The following is a 22,356-nucleotide window of genomic DNA, read 5'->3' on the forward strand; positions in this document are numbered from 1 at the left end:
CGGGGCAGTGAGGCTGGTGAGCCAGGACTTGGGGGCGCCAGGGTGGAAGGCAGAGAAGCTGGTGGCCCAGAAGGGCCCTCAAACAGCGTAACGTTCGGATTCGACGCGCGCGCCAGCCCTAACGCTACTGAGCCGGGGCACGCGCCTCCCGAGAGAGTCGCCCCGGGCGACAGCCCCGCCCACTTGGCTTTGATCAATCCGGACGCGGCACCTGCTGTACCCCAGCCAATCGGAGCCAGCCCTTATTTGCATACCACCCTCAACGTTTCAAGTACCCCCTTATGCAAATACATGCCCGGATCTTCCGCGGGGGCCGGGACCGCATGCAAATATGGGGGGCGCGCGCGAAGAGGAAACCGGTTCTGGGAATCCCTTTGCAGCGACCGCATTTGTTTTGGTTGTTGCGCGGTGTTGTTTTTATATATATGCGTGTGTGTATGTGTATAGATATAAACTTAAAAAAATAACTGCACCGCCTCCTTTCCTAGGAAGTTGGTTTGCAGCCGCTGCTTCGAGATTAGCGCGGAGATAATGCCAGGCCCGGCTTCTAAGAATGCGAGCCTGTGGCTACCCTGGACCCGGTCCCCGAAGAGTGCTCAGCACCCAGGACCAGAGCCCTCAAGGCGACCGGCGGCCTCTCCCCCCAAACTGAAGCCGGGGATCCTGGAAGAATCCGCCCAGCTTCCAGGGAGGGGTAGCCCTCCTGACCACCACCGCGGGGGACGCGCTGGTCAAAGACAGCGTTCCCAAGCCCTGAGGCGGAGGTCTATGGTGTGTTTTTAGAGCCCTTAACCTGACCAGACCTGGCTAGGTCTGGCCATGAGCCCAGTCAGCACGTCTAGAATCTGGAATGGCAGGGGGAAGTGGATCTTGGGCGGGGGTGAGGAGCAAGCCAGAGTGATGGTGGCGTGGGGGTATGCTTCCAAATGGCAGAGACGGACGGGGAGAGCTCAGACAGGTGGCAAAATACCCTCAGTCACAAATTTGTGAAAAATAAGCACAGTGTCATGCCACAAGAAGATATGCACTCAAGGCACTCACAAAAGTACCATATGATATACACAAAACCCATACTGTCAGACACATTCATGTAAACTTACATGACACAGATGCAGACACGTACTGTCACAGAGACTGACATCCACTGTCAGGCAGGCATGCTGCCAGTTATGTCCCAGAATGACACCCAGAGAAACACTGTTACAGAAAGACAGGCACTCCAGAGAGACTCACATGGACCTACGTTGCCATGTGACAATGACACAAAAATGTCAGACTCACCACCACCAGAACTTGTCACGATACTGGCACCATCAGACACACACTATCACAGGAAGACTTGTACTGTCCCAGAAATGAGAGACCTCGTGGCTGTCACAGAAAGACACACAGATGCTCCAGAGACACACAAGTACTGCTCCAAAGGCAGACATAAATACTTATGCAACAGAGCCACATGGATAGGCAGTGTCACAAAAACAGATGTGGATAGACCCAGTCAGACACACAACCAGCAAACATGCAGCGTTGTCACTGAAATTGTCCAGAAATAGCTACCTAGAATCTGCCAAAGGAATACAAACGGACATCCACCCCATCAGAATGAAACCACAGATGCACTGTCACAGACAGACCCACGCAGACATGCACTTGTCTCAGAAACAGGCATAAACTGTCAGAGATAGAGTCCCACACTCAGTCACCATCTGACACACCTGGAAACAAGCCCTTGTCACACACACTGGAGACACTGTGAGAGGCACGTGAAGACTTGGACTCACCAAAGTCACACACAGACAACACTCAAAAAGCAAATACACACATGTACTCTCCCTTATTCATCCAGTATTTATTAGGGGTCTACTGTAAGCCTGCCAGGCCCTGGCAGGGGTGCAGATATTAAGAGATACACAGATTAAGTCAGGCATCACAGCCCTTGCACAGTTATTGGGGAAGAAGTAAAGACACATTTGTGGATAGAAGTGAGAATGTGGAGTCACACAGGACTTCTCAGAAGGTGACCTTCTACCCATCTTGAAGGACAAGGTTGGGGGCTCAGGACAGGGGAAGGGCAAATTCCAGGCAGAGGCCAATGAAACTGGACAGAGCAGCAAGAAGAGGTAGGCAGGGGCCAAATGGTGCAGAGACTTCAGTATTAGGATAATAAATACTATCTGCTAACATCTGAGCTCTCAGAACGTGCCAGGCACCGTGCTATCATACATTATATTGACCACATGCATTCTCTCTCTGTGCTCACAACCAGAGTGTGAGGTAGTAGACATTAATCACTCCTGTTGTACACGTGGTGGGACCCTTGAAACTCACAGAGCCTGTGATTTGACCAAGGCCACACATCTAGAAAAAGCCAGGTAGGTTTCAAACCAACTCTCCAACATCTGCATGCATGACCAGTGAATTCCAGACACCCCACAGGTGGCCACCTGGCCAGCCATGCCTTCACTGGCAGACCTAGACATGCACCCTTCCACATGGGCCCCATTAGTGAGGCACAGCAAACCAACCAACCAACCCCATTCTTGACAAAACATGGGGACCAGCCATCCTTCTCTGCCTTGACTTTACCCCAAGGAAAAGCAGACAGGGGTGTTAGAAGACTGGGGACATCAATAAGAAAGGACTTAACCATTCCTTAAACCCAGGAGGCCCCACCAGTCAATTCCACTAAACTTACATTGATATGAGGCCTCTGTTGTGCCTTTCCAAAGCATTCCTCATCAAAGATCACAAGGAAAGAGCAAACGTATGCAGGCAAGGAGGCAGGCAGAGAAATTGGAAGTTCAGTCCCAGCCCTCAAGCTCATAGTCCTCTGCTCCCATCATACCCCAGGACACAAGGTGGGCAGGCTACATGTGCCAGTATTGAGGCAGAGGCAGCAGGCAAAGATGGAACTTTCTTGCTAGAAACGGGTCCAGAAGTTGGTTTAGTGAGCAGTGAATCAAATATGAGCAAACCCCAGGCCTGGGGAAATACCGTACTGGAGAGCATGCAGCCCTCAAAGGTCAAGCCAAGGCCTATGCCATCACCGCCTCTGCCCAAAGCCCCATCCATCCCATGCCCCACACAGAACAGAGGCGCTCAGGGGAAACTGACATTTGGTTTTATTGTGCCAAGGACATTACAGATGGTGGATCTTGTCAACACCTGCAGGGCACAGGTGCCTCATCTGTTGAGGCTGCTCCCACTCCCCACACTCAAATCCTGGGCAGGCGGTGGCTGCCATGATCCTCAAAGGTGCCTCCCACCCCAAGATTCCAAAGAGACCAGTGGTGGTGGTGGTAGTGGTGGTGGTGGTGGTGTGGAAGCAATAGGAATGCAGCAAGGTCAGAGTCTCAGTGTCCAAAGCCCATATGACACCTGCCCCCCTGCCCCCCACCCTGCCCCGGCTTGCACTCTAGACACTGCCCACCTCCACAGAGCTGGAGGCTAGAGACAGCAACCACATCTTTGGGCTCCCTCTGTGGCCCATGGCCTGCCTGCTCCCAAACCAGAGATGCCGCCTTCACAGAGCCAATGCTGTTGTCTACATCATTTTGGATTGATTGATTTTATAAGATAAAAGTACATTTTAATAAAGAAAAAATTCAACATTGAAGGCTCAGACATTCTTGGGGTACTGGGAAGGGGAATTCCCACTTCTTCCTCGCACCTTCCCAGCATCATTGTGGAGGTGGGGGTAACAAGTTTTTCTGAAGTTGGAAAAAACAGGGCAGGGAGTGAGGGGGGCAGGGAGACTTTCCTCTGTCTGAATGTTTCTCCTCAGGGACTGCCTGGCTGCCAGTTGGTTTGTCTCTGTGTGCCTCTCGCCTATGTTCGGCACCCTTGCCCAAGTCCCCTGTGGAGTGCAGGGATGGTGCTGTGCAGGGGGCAACAGGGCACGTCAGCTGGCGAAGAGACGGGTGATGGTGGTGGTGGCAGCGATGAAAGGGGGTGCAGTGGTGGGTCAGCCAGAGGGAAGTGGGGAAGAGGGAAACGAAGGGAGAGAGGGAAGAAGGCAAGAGGGAAGAAAGCCAAAGAAGGTGGGTCGGCACCGGAGGGCAGGAGTGGTGGGGGTTGGGAGATGGTCTCCAGTCTCTGGGTCTCCATCAACTCTTGTCTGGGGGTGGATCTCTGTGCACTTTGTTTTTCTTCATACTGTCTAGGTATTCCTGTTGGGACACTGCCAGCACCGATGCTAGGATCTCATCATCATCCCAGTCATTCAGACCTGCTGGGCCAAGAGGAAGGGGAAAAGGATGATGGAGCACTTCCAGCCCTCCTTCTCTTCACCCTTTGCTGATCCCTGGCTCTAGAGAGATCCTATCCAGGCCCCTCTACATTTCTATGGAGAAGGCTCCTCCGGGCCTATGAAATCCCATTCAGATCCCCTCCGGACACATCCCTTGGGTTTGAAAAATTCCCTTTTCTTGGGTAGATGGCCAGAGGTCTGGAAGGCCCCCCTCATGGGGTCTGTTGGTTCTTCTCTCTCCCCAATTCCCAGCTGGCCTCTGGGCCCCTAGACAGAGGAGGCTTACCAAACGCAGAGGGGGACATCTGCTGAATAAGGGCCCGGCACTCCAGAGCAGGGTAGAGGGACACGAGGGGGGGAGTAGCCCGGTCAGCCCCTGCCGAGAACTGGCTGCTTGTACCTGGGGCAGAGGGATAGTCAGAGGCAGGGCCCAGGACCTAGGCAGCACCTCCTAACCCCAGCATGCTTCCCTGTCACCAACTCACTGACCTGGTGCACAGGGTGAAGGAGGTTTGGCAAGAGCTAAGACAGTGCCTGGGGAAGGGGGCTTGATGCCCAACTCGGTGTGCAGCTCAGGGTGCTCGGGTGAAGAGGCTGAACTCCGCTGCCGCGGGGACCTATTGGTCCACTCCTCTAGGCCACTGGAGGCTGCTGCTGTGGCAGAACTGCATGTGGCGCTGGCTTTCCGGGGCTGCAGTGGGAAGGAGGAGGAGGAAGGAAGGACCAACGCCAGTCACGACCCTCCTATGCCCCATCCCTGAGGGCTGGCTCCCTCCCGGAATCCTGGCTATGATACAGTTTCTACATAGGCCACCATCATTCCTGGCCACACAGCAGACCACAGGACAAAGGTAAGCTCCTTAATCCTCCCTCACACCCTTACAGCCAATTTGACAGGGAACCTATACTTCCACCTTCAAAATCCATTCAGACTCCATCCCCTTTTCTCCTTCCTTCCTAGCCAGCTCTGCCATCAGTTACCACTGGGACTATTCTAGTAGCCTCTGCCTCACAGGCCCCTGCTTCTACCCCTGCCCCCTAGATTCCATGTTGCACTCAGCAATCAGGGGGATCCTGTCCCTCCTCCTCTGCTCACAACTCTCCAAATGGCTTCTGCCTCACTCACAGTAAAAGCCAAAGTCCTCACCACAGCCCACAAGCCCCTTCTCAATCTGGCCCCACCACCTCTGACTTCATTTACTACTACATTCTGCTCAGCCACACTGGCCTCCTGACCACACCCAAATCACACCAGGTGTGCCCTACCTCAGGGCCTTTGTTGGCCTTCTGCCTTGCCTGGCACATGCACTTAGCTAACTGCTTCACCTTCTGCAAGCTTTTGCTCACATCTCACCTGCTCTGAGGCCTACCCTGACCACGTTATTTAATACTGTGACCTCTCAACGCCCTTAGCCCTACTCATTCCCTTTACCCTGCTCTACATGTTTCATCTGTCCCACCTCTCAACTAGTGTATTCATTATGTTTACTGTTTATTTTGTTCCACTCTGCAAAAATTTAAGCATCACAAGCACAGGGATATGGGCCTGCCTGGCTCACCAATGTACCCCCGTACACTGAGAACAATGCCTGGCACAGACCCGCAATCAATATTTGTTAAGTAAATGACTCAACTCTTTCCAGCATCTACACTCTAAACTCCTTGTGATTCCTCAAATGCCTGCCTGCTCTGCCTCCTCTCTGCCCTAAACATTCAACCTTCCTGTGTGAAGACTGATCAGAGCCCCCACAACTACTGGTCTCCTAGACAGGGTCAAGGGCTTCACTGATGTATGTCTCCCTCAGTAGACAGGGGATCTCTGAGAGTGGAGCAGGCCAGACCTGATTTTACATCCTCAGCACAGAGCCTGACGCACAAGGACCTTCAACAAAAGCCTGTCCCTCTGGAACTACCCATCAATCCCACGTGTCACCACCAGTGGCTGGCCTCCCTCACTCTTTGAGAGAGAGCTTGTTCTGCAAAGGTGTTGAGAGTTCTAAAGCACAATGCCAAGACTCAGGCCAAGATGCGGTACAGAATGGGCTGGGAGCTTCCTTTTCTCCCAGATGTCAAAACTGCTTAATTTTTTTCTGCCAGTATGGGGGCAGAGCATGGGAAGTAAGGGGTTCTTGGCCAGGCCAGTGACAGAGCCCAGGACACACCTGGCTGGGGCCGCGGACCTGGCGGGCCTGTTTCTCTTGATCCCGTAGCCACTGCAGGTAGGATTCCCGAGCCACCTGCTCCTCAATGGCCTCGTTTGTGGCCTCCCAGTCTGTGGCCCGCTTCTTGTCTTCCAGCATCTGCTGTTCAATCCATGACTCCTCTGATGTTTTTATGGCATTCTTCATCAGGGACTGCTCTGCAAACTGCAAGGCACGGAGGACAGGGATGTAGGGTGACACTCTGAACTCCAGCCAAGAGACAGAACTGGCTCAGGATTATGAGTCTGTAGGCTCAGAAGACAGGGGATAGGAAGGCAGGTACTCCTACTAAGCACCCCCCTGAGCAGGCTGTCTATTCATCAGGTATCGGGGGAAGGCAGGCTGGGGTAGTGGGATTTGTCACTCCAAACTCCTACACTCAGAAGCCCTGCTCCCAACCCCAAGACACTTTGACTGAAGTACTATGTCTGGGGCAGCCAGGTACTGGAATTTAAAGACGCCTTACCCAGAGATGACTCAGTTTCATAATGCTGAGGCCTTCCTCACCTATGCCCACATGGGACAAGGAGAAAAGATTACCTGACCTGAGAAGTTAGCTGTGTGTACACAGGGCGAAGGGAGTATTTGGACATTTAAGGGGACAAGAGGACAGTACTGTCATGGTATAGGGTGTTATGAATTGTGGGACACCGTAGGAAAGTGCTTTTCGTCAGGCTATGAGATATGAAATAATGAGAAAAATATCAGAGCATATTCCAGGCATTAAGTGTAATTATTGCTCAACAAAATTCTAACATTATTTTAATTCAGATATACACACTACACACCAGTGTGTGTGCACTAAGTTATGATGTAAAGCGTAGTTTTTTACCTATGTGTAATAGTCCAAAAAGTATGTAAAACTGTTAGAACAAGTCAATTAAAAAGTGGGCAAAAAAAGTCTAAATACACAACCTCCTCAAAGAAGATATACAGATGGCAAATAAGCCCATGAAAAGATGCTCAACACCATTTGTCATCAGGGAATTGCAAATTAAAATAATGAGGTACCTTATCTGTTGGAGGTATCAGTAAGAACTGCAGCTTCATATAGATACAGATGGTTAAAGAAATATTTCTAGATAAGAGTATACATAGAAATATTTCTAGGTAAGTGTATACATATGGGTTAGTATACACAGATATATTTCCTTGCTCTGTCAGCTGAAGGAGCCTAGAAGCAAGGACACCCCAGTAACAAGGAGCATACTCAGCATCCAGATCTTGATTTTTCTTTTTTAAAATTTTTTTAATGTTTATTTTTGAGAGAGTGAGCAAGCAGGGGAGGGGGGAGGGAGGGGGAAGAGGGAGAGGGGAGAGGGGAGAGGGAGTCACACAATCTGAAGCAGGCTCCAGGCTCTGAACTGTTAGCATAGAGCCTGTTGTGGGGCTTGAACTCATGAACCACAAGATCATGACCTGAGCTGAAGTCGGATGCTTAACCGACTGAGCTACCCAGGCACCTGCAGACCTTGGTTTCTAATAACATACTCCAATAAAGGGAACCAGGGATCCTTGGAGAAATGGCTGGTTCTAGAATTGGGGCAAGAAATACACAAGATGAACCTGGAGCACCTCATAGTGCCAGAAGCTAAGAAAGTGCTACAAAATGAAACAAAATAAACAAACAAAACCCAAAATTTAAAACAGCTCACCATCACAATGATAGGGGGATGTCAACGAGATGTAGGAACCAACTAAGCTCTTAATAGCCAAAACTGGAACAATGTGAGCATCAAAATCAATAAAAATAGTACTGGATTACAATCCAGTATAAAAGAAATACCCTTGAGTCCACAGTGATATAAATAAATGGAGGACAAGAGACCAATCTCCCTTGCAGAATTCTACAGTTTATATAGATACTACGCCCTCAAGAAGATAGAGCATAACCTCCACTTCTCAAGTGTGGGCTGTACATAATGGTTTCCTTCCAAACAGGACAGTATGAAAAAGGGAATGGGGAAAGAGAGTAATTTTACAGTGGAGAAAATCTGACAAACACTACTTCCGCTATCAATCAAGGTCAACATCAACAGTCATAAATCATGTTCACAGTATATACTACTGACATGATGTGATGAGAATGGCACTTTTACCACTGTGATCTTTCTCCCTAAAACCCATAGCCCCAGTCTAATCATGAGAAAAACATTAGACCAATTCCAAAAGAGAAACATCCTACAATATACATGACCAGTACTCTTCATAACTGTGAAGGTCATCAAAAACATGAAAATGTGAGAAATTGTCACAAGGGAACCTAAAAAAACATCATGATTTCAGTTAATAACAATGTATCAGTATTAGTACAAATATTATAACAAATGTCAATTCCAAAAGAGAAACATCCTACAATATAAGTGACCTGTACTCCTCAAAGCTGTCAAGGTCATCAAAAACATGAAAATGTGAGAAATTGTCACAAATAAGGGAACCTAAAAAAACATCATGATTTCAGTTAATAATAATGTACCAATACTGGTTCAAATATTATAACAAATGTATCATAGTCATCTAATGTTAATGATAACGAAACTATTGGGCTTGGGCGGGAGAAGCGGAGACAAGAATACATGGGAACTCTATACTATCTTCTTAATTTTTTGGTAGATCTAAAACTTCTAAACCATTAAGTCTAGGTGCACCTGGGTGCCTCAGTTGGTTAGGCGTCTGACTCTTGATTTTGGCTCAGGTCATGATCTCCTGGTTCGTGGGATCGAGCCCAGCTTTGGGCTCTGTGCAGAGCCTGCTTGGGATTCTCCCTCCCACTGCCCCCTCCCCTTCTGGCATGCATGCATATGTGCTCTCTCTCTAAATAAGTAAATAAACATTAAAAAAAAAAAACCCAAGCCTACAAATAAAAAAAAAAAAACTTAAGGCATTCACATTTTTTTAAAAAAAGGAAAAAGAGAGGTGCCTGGGTGGCTCCCCAGTTGAGCGTCTGCAGCTCAGGTCATGATATCAAGGTTCATGAATTTGAGCCCCACGTTGGGCTCTGTGCTCACAGCTCAGAGACTGGAGGATGCTTCGAATTCTGTGTCTCCCTCTCTCTCTGCCCCTCCCATGCTCGTGCTCTCGCTCTCAAAACATAAATAAACATTAAAAAAATAATTTTTAAGGGGCACCTGGGTAGCTCAGTCAGTTACACATCCAATTTCGGCTCAGGTCATGATCTCACGGTTTGTGAGTTCAAGCCCCATGTCGGGCTCTGTGCTGACGGCCTGGAGCCTGCTTCAGATCCTGTGTCTCCCTTTCTCTGCCTCTCTCCCTCAAAGGTAAATAAACATTAAAAAAAATTTTCATGTAATTTTTTAAAAATAATAAAAAAGGAAAAAGAAAAATGAGTGATCAGACCACAGAAAGTCACGGATGAATCTTAAATTTAAATACGTAGTGTTATGTGTGAGAAGCCACTCTGAAATACTGTAGGATTCCAATTCCATGACATTCTAGAAAAGGCAAAACTAGATCTGTAAACAGATCAAAGACAAAAACAAGGAAACTCAGAGAAACTGTCAGAGCCAAGAGGAGCCAAGACAACTAAATGTAGTACGGTGTCCTGGACCAGATAAGATCATAAGGGAAAGACTGAGGTCATTTAAATAAAGTACGGTCTTTAGTTAATTATCAATATTGCCTTTTGATTGTGACAAACGTTATATGCTGACATGCTAATCAGAGTGGAGAACATGGAAATTGTCTAATTTCAGTAATTCTGCCAATCTAAAACTATTCTAAAATTAAAAGTTTACTTAAAAAAACAGAACAAAAAACCCTCCATTGGAGGGTGTGTTGGTGTTAGGGTGTGCATTTCCTAAAATGAGGCAGGGGCACTTTCTGCTTATAGGAAGTGAAACCTGAATAGAAGATAGCAAAATCCCCAGAAGATGACTGTTTATGAGAGAGAATGAGAATGTCAGCGTGTGCTGGAAAACATACTGCCACCTTCTGAGCACCTACTAGGCACCAGGCTCAGTGTTAGGCACTTACTATAGGCTGAGCTACCAGCCCAGATTACTTGGGTAATCTACCCTAGGTCCCACAGCCAGTAAGTAGTACAGCCAGGCCCGCACTTTAAGTCTCTGAACACAGCTGTCTATTAACTGCTGAGTTTCAGAAGAGGATCCATGTGGGTGCCAAGATACCCATACCAAGCCTTGGTTCACAGTTCTCAGATGTGCCTCCATATCACAAAATGTCAACCATCAACAGGCATGAAAGATGGGTAAGCCAGCTCGGACAGGCAAATGGAGACCACAGACTGAGCCCTGAGATCCCCTCGAGTTAACTCCCTATTTTTATAAAGGTGAGACCTTAGGGGCAACTCAGAGGGTACAGGACATTTTTGTGGACTAGGGCATAACTGAGACCCCAACAGAGGTTTTTGGCCTCTGTATCTAGCAGTCATCCTGAGCAGGGGGACCCACTTACCCCCGGTTTGAATGACGGCAGGCCTAGCCCCACACCAATGGTGGCCTTGTTGGGATTCACCACTGAATTGTAGTGGATATTCCGATGGTAGCTGACGCGGATGGGTTCATCCTCATTTTGATGGATCCCATGGAATGTGTTGATGGGTTCTGCAGAGAAAGAGAAGGAAGGAGCATCCACAATGGGCCAGGCAGGGCAGGCTCGGACCAGGTGCAGTCGATCGCTCACCTACCCACCACAGAAGTACCTGTGCTGTACTGGTACACCTCCACGGGCCGGTTGTACATCTCTGCCATGGCCTGCATCTCAATGTGGTTGCCATGGCAGTTGTTTTTCCGCTTCCTGTTGATGTAGGTGGTGAAGTCCTCTGTGACATAGTTGGAGAAGTAGTCTGCATTCTTCATCTGCAGAACAGATTGGAGTCAAGGTCTGCGGGGGGGAAGAGATGCACCCACACTGCCCCCACCCCAAGGCCTCCACAGGGTCTCACCAGGTAGTCCATGCAATGCTTTCGTACAACCTCATGCATGTCCTGGTCTCCATATACCTGGTCAGCTGTGGGGAGAGGAGAAAGGAGAGGCTGGGGTTAAGAGCTGCCACCAGAAGAGTTTGGAGTCATGGAACATCCTTGGCGGTGGAGGGCTGGGGGCCAGAAAAACTCCTTTTCCTACACTAAAGGCCTGGAGAGTGCTAGGCTTTGTGGGCTAGAATGGGGTCATGGAAAAAGAGGCAGGCAGGGACAGTCTTTAGGAACAAGAGTATAGGCGAGAGGAACACAACCACAGTCCTCTCAGGCAGATGAATTTGTCCAGGGCTTGCCAAGCCACTCAGACAAGTCAATAAACATTTTAAGTCCCCTAAGTGGCCTTGAGCACCAGCAATTCCACACTCCCCCTTCACTCTTCACATGAGGAAGCCAAGGTTCAGGGAGAGTTTGTGGCTTTATCAAGGTCACACAGCAAGTGAGTCTGACGGATTCAACTCTAGAATCCAGTTTTCCTGACTCCTGGGAGCCAGCATGGCCTCTGCAGGTTAAAAAAATGAAAAAAGAAGAGACAAGAAAAACAACTGGGCTCCAAGCCTAGTTCTGCCAGGTACTAGTGAGCTAAGCGACTAGAAGAAAGCAACCCAAGTGTTCCGAGCCTCATGTGCCTCACACACAAAACAGGAACAAGTAGGATGACTCCCTAGCAGGCCTCTTGTGGGATCAATGAGATAAAGGGTATAAGGTGACTAGCACTGGGCTTGGGACAGACCAGCCACTCAGCAAATCAAGAGTTCCCTACCCATAGTGGGGCCTGAATGTGGGGTACTGTGAATGTGAGAGAGGTGAGTAAAATCCTGCCCCTGCCTGCAAGAAGCACATAATCTAGCAAGAGAAATAAGACACATATGAACATAACTTAAACTTAATTCAGGAAAGGCAGCCTATGGCCCAAATGGTCTAGGCATCATGGGGTTTTGGTCAAAATAAGAACCAGGCTCCTCCTGCCTCACTCTGCGGATCTTCACACATGCCATTTCCTCTTTTCAGGGCATTCTTTCCATTCTCCTCGGCTGCCTACCTGTCAAATACCCATGTGTTCTTTATACAGTTCCCCATCTCTCCCACCCTCCAGAGCACTTCTATCACCAGATTTATCAAAGATGTATGCAGACTTCCTCTGCCTGAGCACTCTGACTTCCACTGAGGGCTGAGAGCAGTTCACATCCAAGTCCACCCCAGCTCAGAGGCCAATACAGTACAGGAAATCGGGAAGAGCTTGCTGACTGGATGGATAGGCTGGGGTGGGGGGAGGCCGGGAGTCTTGTCCCTGGGAAATTAAAGTGGGCTTGAAGACGAGGCCCACCTGGTGTCCACTGGCTAAGACAAAGAGGGAATTTCCCTTTGTCTCCCCAAAGGACCAGGACCACTGCTCTGATGGGATCACTCGGGGCACTGCGGCAGGGTCAAGTCCCTCAGGGGACACCACAGAGTTCTTCCATGAGAGTCAGTCTGCCTCGGAAGAATCGCCGGAAGAATGCCTTTGCCGCCCTCTCCCTTCCCTCCCTGGAGGATTCTGTGAGATAAGGAGAAAAATGCTACTTCTGAGATAGAAAACGGGGCCAATGCCTGTCTCATGTCCTCTTCGGAGGTGCAGAGGACTGAGGGGGAGGGGAACTGTGAAGGCGGGAAGGGGTAGCCCCTTCACCGATGTAAACAAGGATGTGGGTTCTGCGGCCACACTCTTCCCCACCCCCCAGCAGCACTTCCAGCAAGTCATGTGCCCTGCACACAGGCTGGGGGCCCCCTGCTGCCGCCTTTCTTAGAAGCCAGGACCACAGAGCCCTCTGTGGCTGCCGAGAGCTATTTATGTAGAATGAGCTTGGGGTGATGAGGAGGCAGTGCTGCCAGCAGCTGCAGTAAACAGGAACTGAGATGGCGGCAAAGGGGTTAAATAGGGGCCGGGCTGCCAAGCTCAAGGAGGTGGCTGAGATGTTCCTAGGGAAGGATCAACAGGCATTTGCAGGCCTGGGAGATGGATCTACCTGAGCTAGATGCCAGATGCAAGAAAATGGAGGAAAGGGGAGACTGGGACAGGGAAGGGAACTGAGGGAACCTCATGAAGGTCCCCCTGCTCCATTCCCCTGCCACTGTCTCCTTTGCCTTAGCAGAAAGGCTCTGCTGCCTCCTAGCTGTGTGGCACTGGACAAGACCATCAAGCTCTCTGGGCCACAATGTCTTCTTCCGAAGTGGGGAGAGTAACTCCTCTTCCTTTCACAGGGAGCTGTCAAAACTAGGGGTAGGGTTTGCTGAACACCTAAGGTGTACTAGGTGTTCAAGAAATGGGGTTCCATTTATTACGAGTAGACGCTGACTCTTTCAGATGGCCAACCACCCACAAGTCAGTCAGAATGTCACCAGAACCACTTATTTAAGCCCTTCCTCATTTCTGTCACTTCCTCAGCCAGAGGAATGCCCCAAACTTAGGAGTCTAGGCTGTCCCTCCTCACACAGGCAGGAATGGGTCTCAACCTTTACTGAATTCAAAGGTCCACAGGTCTACCTTCTGTATCCATAGTTCAAATCTTTAGCAACCAAATTAACATCAAATCAATAATACAAGCTTCACAAACCAGGGCCCTTAAGTGTGGGCAAGGTATAACTTTACCTTCCTACCTACCTCCCTGTAAAATATCCCCTTCTCTCTTCAATTCTAAGATGCACTGGTAGGTGGTACCACACATGCATTTAAATCGCAGCTTTTGTTAGGGGTGGTAGTGGCACGGCACGACCCACCTACCTGATTATAAGATATACCCCAGTTTGGGGATCATACACATGGAAGAAAATGTGTTATCTGAACCAGCAAAACGGAACAATAATACTTCCCCAAAGAGGGAGAGGAGAGGGGTCTTTACAGTGATCTAAGGCAGGGAAAAGCATCCAGGGCATGGCAGAGACACAGGCAGCCCTCACTGAGGTGGTGCTTGCCTGACTTTGCTAGCCCCACCTCTGTCCTCCAGAAAGCCCTCCTCCTCCGAGAGGGTAGGCATATGGGATCAGGGGCTAGGCTGGGCTGGATTTCCCTGTGGGGGCCAAGGTGGGGGAAAGGGCCAATGGACCTGCAGAGGTAGGGGAATTCAGAGAACTTGTTTTGATAGAAACTGAAACTCCTCTTCTTGCTGACGCTGCACTTGTGGGCAACGTGCACCTGCTCTCCCTTCCCAGAGTCCAGCTGAAGGGGGTCCCCACTACCTCACCTCTGTCCCCAACCCAAAGAGTGCTCAGAAATCTTCAGGAAAGTACTACAATTGGTTCCACTAAGGTCTTTTCACATTCCAACTTCTTCCATCTTCACCCCAAAAAAGCCCTACTTTACACAGGAGGGATACTGAGGTACAAAAAAACAGCACAGCTGGCCCAAGGCCACACATCTGGGAGGGTGAAGGTGAGGCCAAGCTCTCAAGAAATAACCAGTGACTTCAAACACTCATGCTCCAGGTGATGTTACCACCACTCCCAATCCACCTATCACCTTAGCCACCTGACTGCCTAGGCAAGGCCTGATTCTGTCTGCCTCAGTTTCTCCACCAGCACAAACAGGAATCAGCTGGAACCCAGGAAAGGTCTGGGAGTGAGCAGAGATTAGAGAGGTCAGTATCCCACACGGGTCCTTTCTCTGAGCATGGTGAGACACCAGCACAAAAATCCATGTGCACACACACACACACACACACACAGCCAGCAGATCCTGCCAAAGACATTCCCTGAGGCCAAATACCCATACCACCCTGACAACTACAGAGACCTATTGCATTCCACAAGTAGTTGCCCTTGCTGCTAACCAAGAAAGACTAAAGGTTGCACATGAGGCAAGGCGGTACAAACTGAGGACCCCCACCTCCTTCCTACCCTTTGCCAGGGGCTTAATGGGAGGGAGGAATAGCCAATAGCTCTAACAGACTTGCCTCAACCTCCTTCCCCTATTGCCTGAGGGAAGGTCCCCCAAACCTCTGTAATCCTTCCTCCTTAGGCTCCCTAAAATAAAGTCACTATTTGCCAAAGAGTTATATGCAGAAGCAAGACAGGAGAGCCTGGATAATCTAAAGGAGTTTAATAAAGTACAAGGCTCTACCATTTGTTTTAGAGACACCTGGGACCTGCCTCCCCACCAGGCTGCTGCCTGCCTGCCTGCTAGAAGAGCCACAGCAAGTTCTGCTGAGGACAGAAAAGGAAGCTCGGTGTCTGCAGGGAATCTAAAAACAAACCACACAAATGTGTGTACACACAGCAGCAGGGGGAGACAGGAACCTGATCTGTTCCCCACTTGCCTCCTGGCCCACTGTGAATGCCAGCCCCACCAAGAAGATGAGCCAGAAAAAAAGGCCTCACCTGCCTATCAAGCAGCTGTTGTGTGCACCTGGCCCATGGCCCCAAATGGCACACCCTCAGTGGGGGAGACATCCTCAATTAGGGGGAGACAAAACTCAGTCCTCTTAACAGCCTGTCTCTGAGATGCCTCCTCCTCTACTTAAGGATTCCCGTGGCAAAGATGGGAAAACTGAAGGAGGCAGGGCAGAAAGAGCCCAGTGGAAACCGGTATCATGGTGGCCCATGGGAATTTTCTCCTCTGGCCTAGTTCAACCTCAAACACCATGTTCTGACACTGGCTATGTGACCTAGATAATAACGTCCTGGCTTTCTCATAAGGCCTCAGTTTTCCCATTAATAAAACAGTCAAAATTAATCAAAGATCCATCCCTCCAATGCTGATGGTCCAGGCTAATGTTTCTGGGCCCCACCGTTGTAACATGTACAACTCCAGCTGTTTCCTCATGGCCCATGCAGACAGATGCATGTGTGGCCTCCACTTTGCCCACAGAGGCCAGGGCCAGAGGTTTTTGCTGAGTCAAAGCCATGTGGGGAGAGGGAAGGAGGAGAGAGGCAGACTCATGTTTCCAGGGGGAGGTTATCTGAACATAGCAGGGGCAGGGTGGGCCACGGGACACCTCAGGAACTCAGACTTCTACTTCTACTCCACCCAAGCCTTCACTGATGCTTACAAGTCCCCAACAGGGAGTAGTGGGAGAGAGCAGTGAATACTGGTTTACAGTACGGACACCTGGACTGCAGAGGTAAAACAGAGGGTAGAGAAGCAGAGCTGAGAAGGCAGGGCTTTCCCAGGGTCATAGAAAGAATGTGTCCTTGGGATACCTCTGGGCCCCCATGCCAGCTCTACCACTAATGACCCTGAGTGTGTTATTTCCCTTTCCTGAGCCTCAACCTTCTCACACGTCTCATGTAATAATGATCCCAATTTTGCAGGTGAATCCGAAGCACCAAGCTGAGTGCCAGCAAACAAAACAGTCAGGGTCAACAAACAGAGTGGTCTCTGTGTGTGCAATCCCCCTCCAACTCCAACCCTCAGTGATGTGCTCCTTCCACTATTCAATGCATAGCAGGAAGTCAGGAGCTATAGGCCTTCTCACCAGAGTTCAGGGCAACTACCACCTGTCCCTGTACAAGCCAGGCTGGAAGCAGAGGGGCAGCAGAAAGCTGGAGGACAAAGTCCCTTTCTCGGGCACATGTCCTGTGCACTCTGCTGCAGGGAAACTTCCAGATGAGGCCTGGAGACCCAGGGGCCATGTACTTCTAGAGAGGCCATGGGGCTTCTGAGGTTTTACAGAGAAAAGCCAAGGGCAGCTCAGTTGGGGGAAATGGGTAGCCATAGTGCTGATAGGGAAAGGCCTTCAACCTGCTACGGTCAGCTCTTCCTATAAGCTCAGGCCCTTTACTGGAAGGCCTGGGGTGGGGGCAGGGGGAGTGTGGTGTGGTGTCAGAGGGTGTTTGCCGAGGTCAGCTAGATGGACGTACGTGAAAATGTTGCTGTTGATATGGGTTACTACATAAACCAGGTCGTTACTAGCCCCAAGATCTGCCTCAAAGACTGCCTGAGACAAAGTATACCCAGCTACATTCTCTTACATTCACTCCACCAGTAGCCCTGTTTATCCCACATCTCGCCTGAGGTTTCAGCACAGGGCCTAGCACCTAAAAGGCCCCCACCTATTCTTTCTTTGCCTTCCTTGGTCCAAGATGCCCCCAAACCCAGCACTTTCTCTAGGAAACATTCCAGGAGAACACAGACTTGAGCCACAGGGGGAGGAGGACTGGGATTTTCCCAGGCCAGCACAGATCACTGCCTGGACCTCTTCCCCTTGGTAGAACTGGCAGGCAAGCACTCACCCCATGTAAACTTCTTCCACCCATTCAACAAACATTTGTGGCTCTGAGACACCACCAAAAACAGCATTCAGGCTTTACCAATGCTACTGTTCCGAGGGCCTACTGTCAGGCACTAAAGGGATTTACTGAAGTAATCTCATTTATCCGTTGTAACACTGGGTCTCTCAGCCTCCTGTTACAGCCTTGGAAGTAGGCTCAAGCAAAAAGAACTGGTTGCCCAAGTTCACACCAAGAATCAGTGGCACAGCCAAAAGTGGAGCCTGAGTCAGTCCAGCCCACCAGTACTCATGAGGGCTAGCCACAGAGAGGATAGCAGACCTTGTAGGGATTCAAGGAGTCCTTTAGAATCAGTACCATTTAACAGATGGGGAAATATAAGTTTTTGAATCAGGGCCAGAACTAGAAGATAGCGCTTCTGACTCTAGCTGAAAGCTGCTATCTGAGAGCCCTTCTTCCTGGTAGATTATCAGAGCCCCAATGGAAGGGTCAGATCACGTTCCCCAATTTCCCCGGACACTAGCACAGGGCCTTACAACTGCCTATTGAGTCACAGGTTCAGAGCCAGAGGGAGCTCAAAGATACTGCTCAGACTGGACAGTTGATGGCATTAAGGAATTATGAATGTTGTTAGGTAGGATAATAACACTTTGGTTATGTTAGGAAAAAACAGAAAGAAAGAATCCTTATCTGCCAGAGAAACATACTTAAGTATTTAACATATGAAATGATCCAATGTTGGGGTTTTGCTTTAAAAATACTCTTGCTTCAGGAGAGTGAAAAAAAAGTGGGCAAGATAGTGATAAAACAAGGCTGGCCATGTGTTGATGACTATTTTGAAGATGAATGATGGGTACATGAGAATTCACTATTCTACTTCTGTGTAAGTTTAAAAAAATTCCATGGTCCCAGGGTGACAGCAGTATGCTGTGGTTAAGAGCATGGGCCTCAGACTAACCTGACCCAGAGACCCCCGACTCTACTATGTACTACCTGATCCTGGGCAGGTCACTCCCCTGCTGTAAGCTGCTTTTCTCATCTGACAAATGGAAACCACGACAGTCCCTACACTTACCTAGCCTGGGGGAGAATTAAAAAGGGTTTCCTTTAGTGGCGGACAGTGCAATCTGTCACCAAGCATTGTTATTTTCTTTATCACTATTACTGTTATTATTACTTCCGTGCCACCACACTGCCTCATGACCAAAGGCTAGAGGCCAGATACTAATTTGAAGCTGGGGCCTGGAGTCCTGAAAAGACCAGTAAACTCTACCCTCAACCCTATCTTAGGGATTACTCCTAAAAATTAGAAGTAGCTCAGGGGCATTGCTAGGCCCTTGAAGGCTGAGGCAGAGACTCACCTACAGCCCGGAAGAGACAGGCGCCGTCCTCCTTCATCTGCTTGATGATGAAGCCCTTCTTGTCCCTCAGGGCCTTTTCAAACCAGTGCTCCTGCTGGAGGGAAGAGGTGGGGGTCAGCAACAGGAAAGACCTGTACCCCCTCCCCATGGCCCTGCCCTCCAATTCCCGAAGGGCCTAGCTAAATGTCAGGGTCAAACTTCCAGCCCTGTTTGACACTCTATGCATGCAAAGGAAGAGGAGACCCTTTCTTTTAGGGAACTGGTCATCGTGTGAGCAGAAGACTTGCTCCCAGAAGGGCCTCATCTGCTTTCTGACGGACCCCTGCTGACCATGTTGGGAATCCAATGCTTGGCCTTCCCATAGGCAGCCGGAGGCCCTGACCCAGCAAGTACCTGGAGGTAGGGGGCAGCAGAGAACCTGGCTTTACCTCAAGGAGTTTCACCTGGGGACCCTCTAGTCACTTAGGGTAGGGAAGATATGGAGGAGGGAGTAACTAGCAAGAGCCTAGATCCCATTTTGCCTTTGTATAAGGCAAAATGCATGCAAGGTAGGATTTCACTTACAATTGAACAAGTTTAACATACATACATGTGACTATACATATAAGTATACAAACATGTAAAAGTTGGGAAAACCATCCAAGAAAATACCCCTAAAAGTTGGCATTACAGGTGATTTTGACCGTCTTCAAGAGAAGTATGCAATCCCTTGTCCAAAATTCCAAAACTCAAAAAGCTTTGAAAACCAGAAGTCTTCCTCTAATTCATCTGCCATCATAACCTGACCTGAGCTGGCGAGAACTTATTTATCCCCCACTTGGAGGTGAATATTCAAACATTGCCATGCAGAAACATTCAGGTGTTCATGAGGTACTGCCACAGACTCCACCAGACGTGTTACCAAACACATAGTATATACATCAGGTGATTTTTCTAAATTCTGAAATTTCTCTAAATTCCAAAGCACATCTGACCCCAAAGGTTCAGGTTTAGTGTGCCTAGACAAATGTGTTATTTTCAGACTTAAAAAATAATAATGGATGAGCGCCTGGGTGGCTCAGTTGGTTAAACATCTGACTCTTGGTTTTGGCTCAGGTCATGATCTCAGTTTGTGGGATCGAGCCCTGTGCTTACAGCATGGAGCCTGCTTGGGATTCTATCTCCCTCTCTCTCTGCCCCTCCCCTGTTCACTCTCTGTGTCTCAAGAAATAAATAAACTTAACCCTCTGTTTGTCCCTCCCCCTGTTTTTATATTATTTTTGCTTCCCTTCCCTTATATTCATCTGTTTTGCATCTTAAAGTCCTCATATGGGTAAGGGGCATTAAGGAATCTACTCCTGAAATCGTTGTTGCACTATATGCTAACTTAGATGTAAGTTTAAAAAATAAATAAAAATTTAAAAAAATAAACTTAAAAAACAAATCTCTCTCTCCTTCTGCCCCTCTCCCTTGCTCACATAAGCACACCCTCTCTAAAAAAAAGTAGATGAATAGGCAGAAAAGAGGGTATTTAGGGCAGTGAAACTACTCTGTATGGTACTTTATAAGTGGGTATGTGTCAGGGCACCTGGGTGGCTCAGTTGGTTAAGCATCTGACTTTGGCCCAGGTCATAATCTCATGGTTAGTGAGTTCAAGCCCTGCAACGGGCTCTATGCCAACAGTGTGGAGCCTGCTTGGGATTATTTCTCTCTCCCTCTCTCTCTGCCCCTCCCTGGCTCATGCTTTCTCTCCCTCTCAAATAAAATATAACTTAAAAAAAGTGGTTATGTATCATTATTCATTTGTCCAAATCCATAGAATGTACAACACCAAGGGTGAAACCTAATGTAAACTGTGGACTTTGGGTGTTTATGATGTGTCCTACATGGACACTGATTGTAACAAATGCACCACTCTGGTGGGGGATGTTAATAATGGGGGAGGCTATGCATGTGTGAGGGCAGGGGATATATGGGAACTGCCTGTTCAATATGAGAACTCTTTTGTTCAGTTTTTTTAAAATTTTTTTTCAATGTTTATTTTGAGAGAGAGAGAGACAGAGAATGAGCAGGGGAGAGGCAGAAAGGGAGACACAGAATCTGAAGCAGACTCCAGGCTCTGAGCTGTCAGCACAGAGCCCAACACGGGGCTCGAACTCATGAACCGTGAGATCATGACCTGAGCCGAAGTTAGACATTTAACCCTCTTTTGTTCAGTTTTTCTGTGAACCTGAAAGTGCTCTAAAATATTGTCTATTAAAAAAATAGGGGGGCCTGGTGGCTTAGTCGGTTAAGCGTCCGACTTTGGCTCAGGTCATGATTTCACAGTCCATGAGTTCAAGCCCGTCAGGCTCTGTGCTGACAGCTCAGAGTCTGGAGCCTGCTTCAAATTCTGTGCCTCCCTTTCTCTCTCTGCCCCTCCCCCACTCATGCCTTGTCTCTCTTGCAAGAATAAACAAACATTAAAAAAAATAAAAAATAATAATGTCCACGGGTCACTTAGAACATATTTTCCATTTCAAAACAAAACTAGAAGCAGCAGGCCTTTCCCAGGCCCCTTACGCCCTCTGGTGGCCACCAGAAGAAACCAGCCTTACCTATCATCCAGGCTAAGGACCAGAAGTACCAAGCCTGCTCCTTCGGGACACCACCCTGACCAGGGATTTATAGTATATGGCTAATGATCACTAGACAGAGGGGATCATTACTCTACAGGCCACTTTTCCCCAGCTCAAGTGAGCAAAATTCCCAGCAGAGTAGGAAGTACGAAGTCTGGAAGCCAAAAGCTCTGCATTCCAATCCCAGCTCTGCCACTCACTCACTGCATGATTTCAGGTAAGCTACCTGAATTCACCAAGCCTCAGTTTCCTATCAAACAGGGGATATGTGATCTACCTGATGGAGCTGTCAAGAAGCTCAGAGGAGCTTCAGGACCTGAAAAGGCTTTGTAAATAACCTAAGTCACCAGTCACAGAAGAGTGGAGACTGGCCCAGAGATGATGCACAACTGAGGCCCTCAGAGAGTCCCAGGTGAGTGGCTGGACAGTAAGGGATGAAGATGGGGGTGACAAAGGGATGCCCAGCAGCCCCACCATTAGGGCCCACACCCCGGGAAGGTGTTACCAGCTTTCCAGAGATGACAAAGGTACCTGGAAGCCCTTAATGGGTTCCCATAGACAGCACAAAGACTCTTATTTGAGCACAACACTCCAACAACCAGGTGCCTGTCCACAACCAAGAGACTGTGGACTAGTACACTCCAGCCAGTTCCCCCAAGTCCATCCCTGTCCTGCAGGGACAGTCATATCCCAATACCATGGTGCCTGCTCTAGCCAGGGGTCACCAGCAGGGAAGCTACAACTATGACTAAAGGCGCAGACTGGACAGAAAGAAAAGTTCTTAAAA

The 22,356-nt window shown here is 48.9% G+C and overlaps 2 protein-coding genes across 6 annotated transcripts in view; both read right to left on the reverse strand.

Moving 5' to 3' along the window:
* Positions 1 to 3,244, reverse strand: part of PIM2 (Pim-2 proto-oncogene, serine/threonine kinase) — a 10,846-nt gene extending 7,602 nt beyond the window's left edge. Inside the window, exons 1-2 of the mRNA XM_049643236.1 lie at positions 3,144 to 3,244; positions 2,995 to 2,998 (exon numbers count right to left, since the gene is read on the reverse strand). Coding sequence (XP_049499193.1) covers positions 2,995 to 2,998; positions 3,144 to 3,244 — 105 coding nt within the window. The remainder of the gene's footprint in view (positions 1 to 2,994; positions 2,999 to 3,143) is intronic.
* Positions 1,831 to 22,356, reverse strand: part of OTUD5 (OTU deubiquitinase 5) — a 29,323-nt gene continuing 8,797 nt past the window's right edge. For 2 of the 5 annotated variants that reach the window (XM_049643804.1, XM_049643806.1), the window contains 8 exons: positions 18,973 to 19,066; positions 11,375 to 11,439; positions 11,132 to 11,288; positions 10,885 to 11,033; positions 6,412 to 6,615; positions 4,739 to 4,940; positions 4,536 to 4,649; positions 1,831 to 4,231 (listed from right to left, as the gene is read on the reverse strand). In XM_049643804.1, the coding sequence (XP_049499761.1) occupies positions 4,107 to 4,231; positions 4,536 to 4,649; positions 4,739 to 4,940; positions 6,412 to 6,615; positions 10,885 to 11,033; positions 11,132 to 11,288; positions 11,375 to 11,439; positions 18,973 to 19,066 (1,110 nt within the window). In that variant the 3' untranslated portion in view covers positions 1,831 to 4,106. The remainder of the gene's footprint in view (positions 4,232 to 4,535; positions 4,650 to 4,738; positions 4,941 to 6,411; positions 6,616 to 10,884; positions 11,034 to 11,131; positions 11,289 to 11,374; positions 11,440 to 18,972; positions 19,067 to 22,356) is intronic. The other 3 variants (XM_049643807.1, XM_049643805.1, XM_049643808.1) reach the window with 2 other exon arrangements.

The sequence above is a fragment of the Panthera uncia genome, chromosome X (assembly GCF_023721935.1).
Source record: "Panthera uncia isolate 11264 chromosome X, Puncia_PCG_1.0, whole genome shotgun sequence".
Lineage (NCBI taxonomy): Eukaryota > Metazoa > Chordata > Mammalia > Carnivora > Felidae > Panthera > Panthera uncia.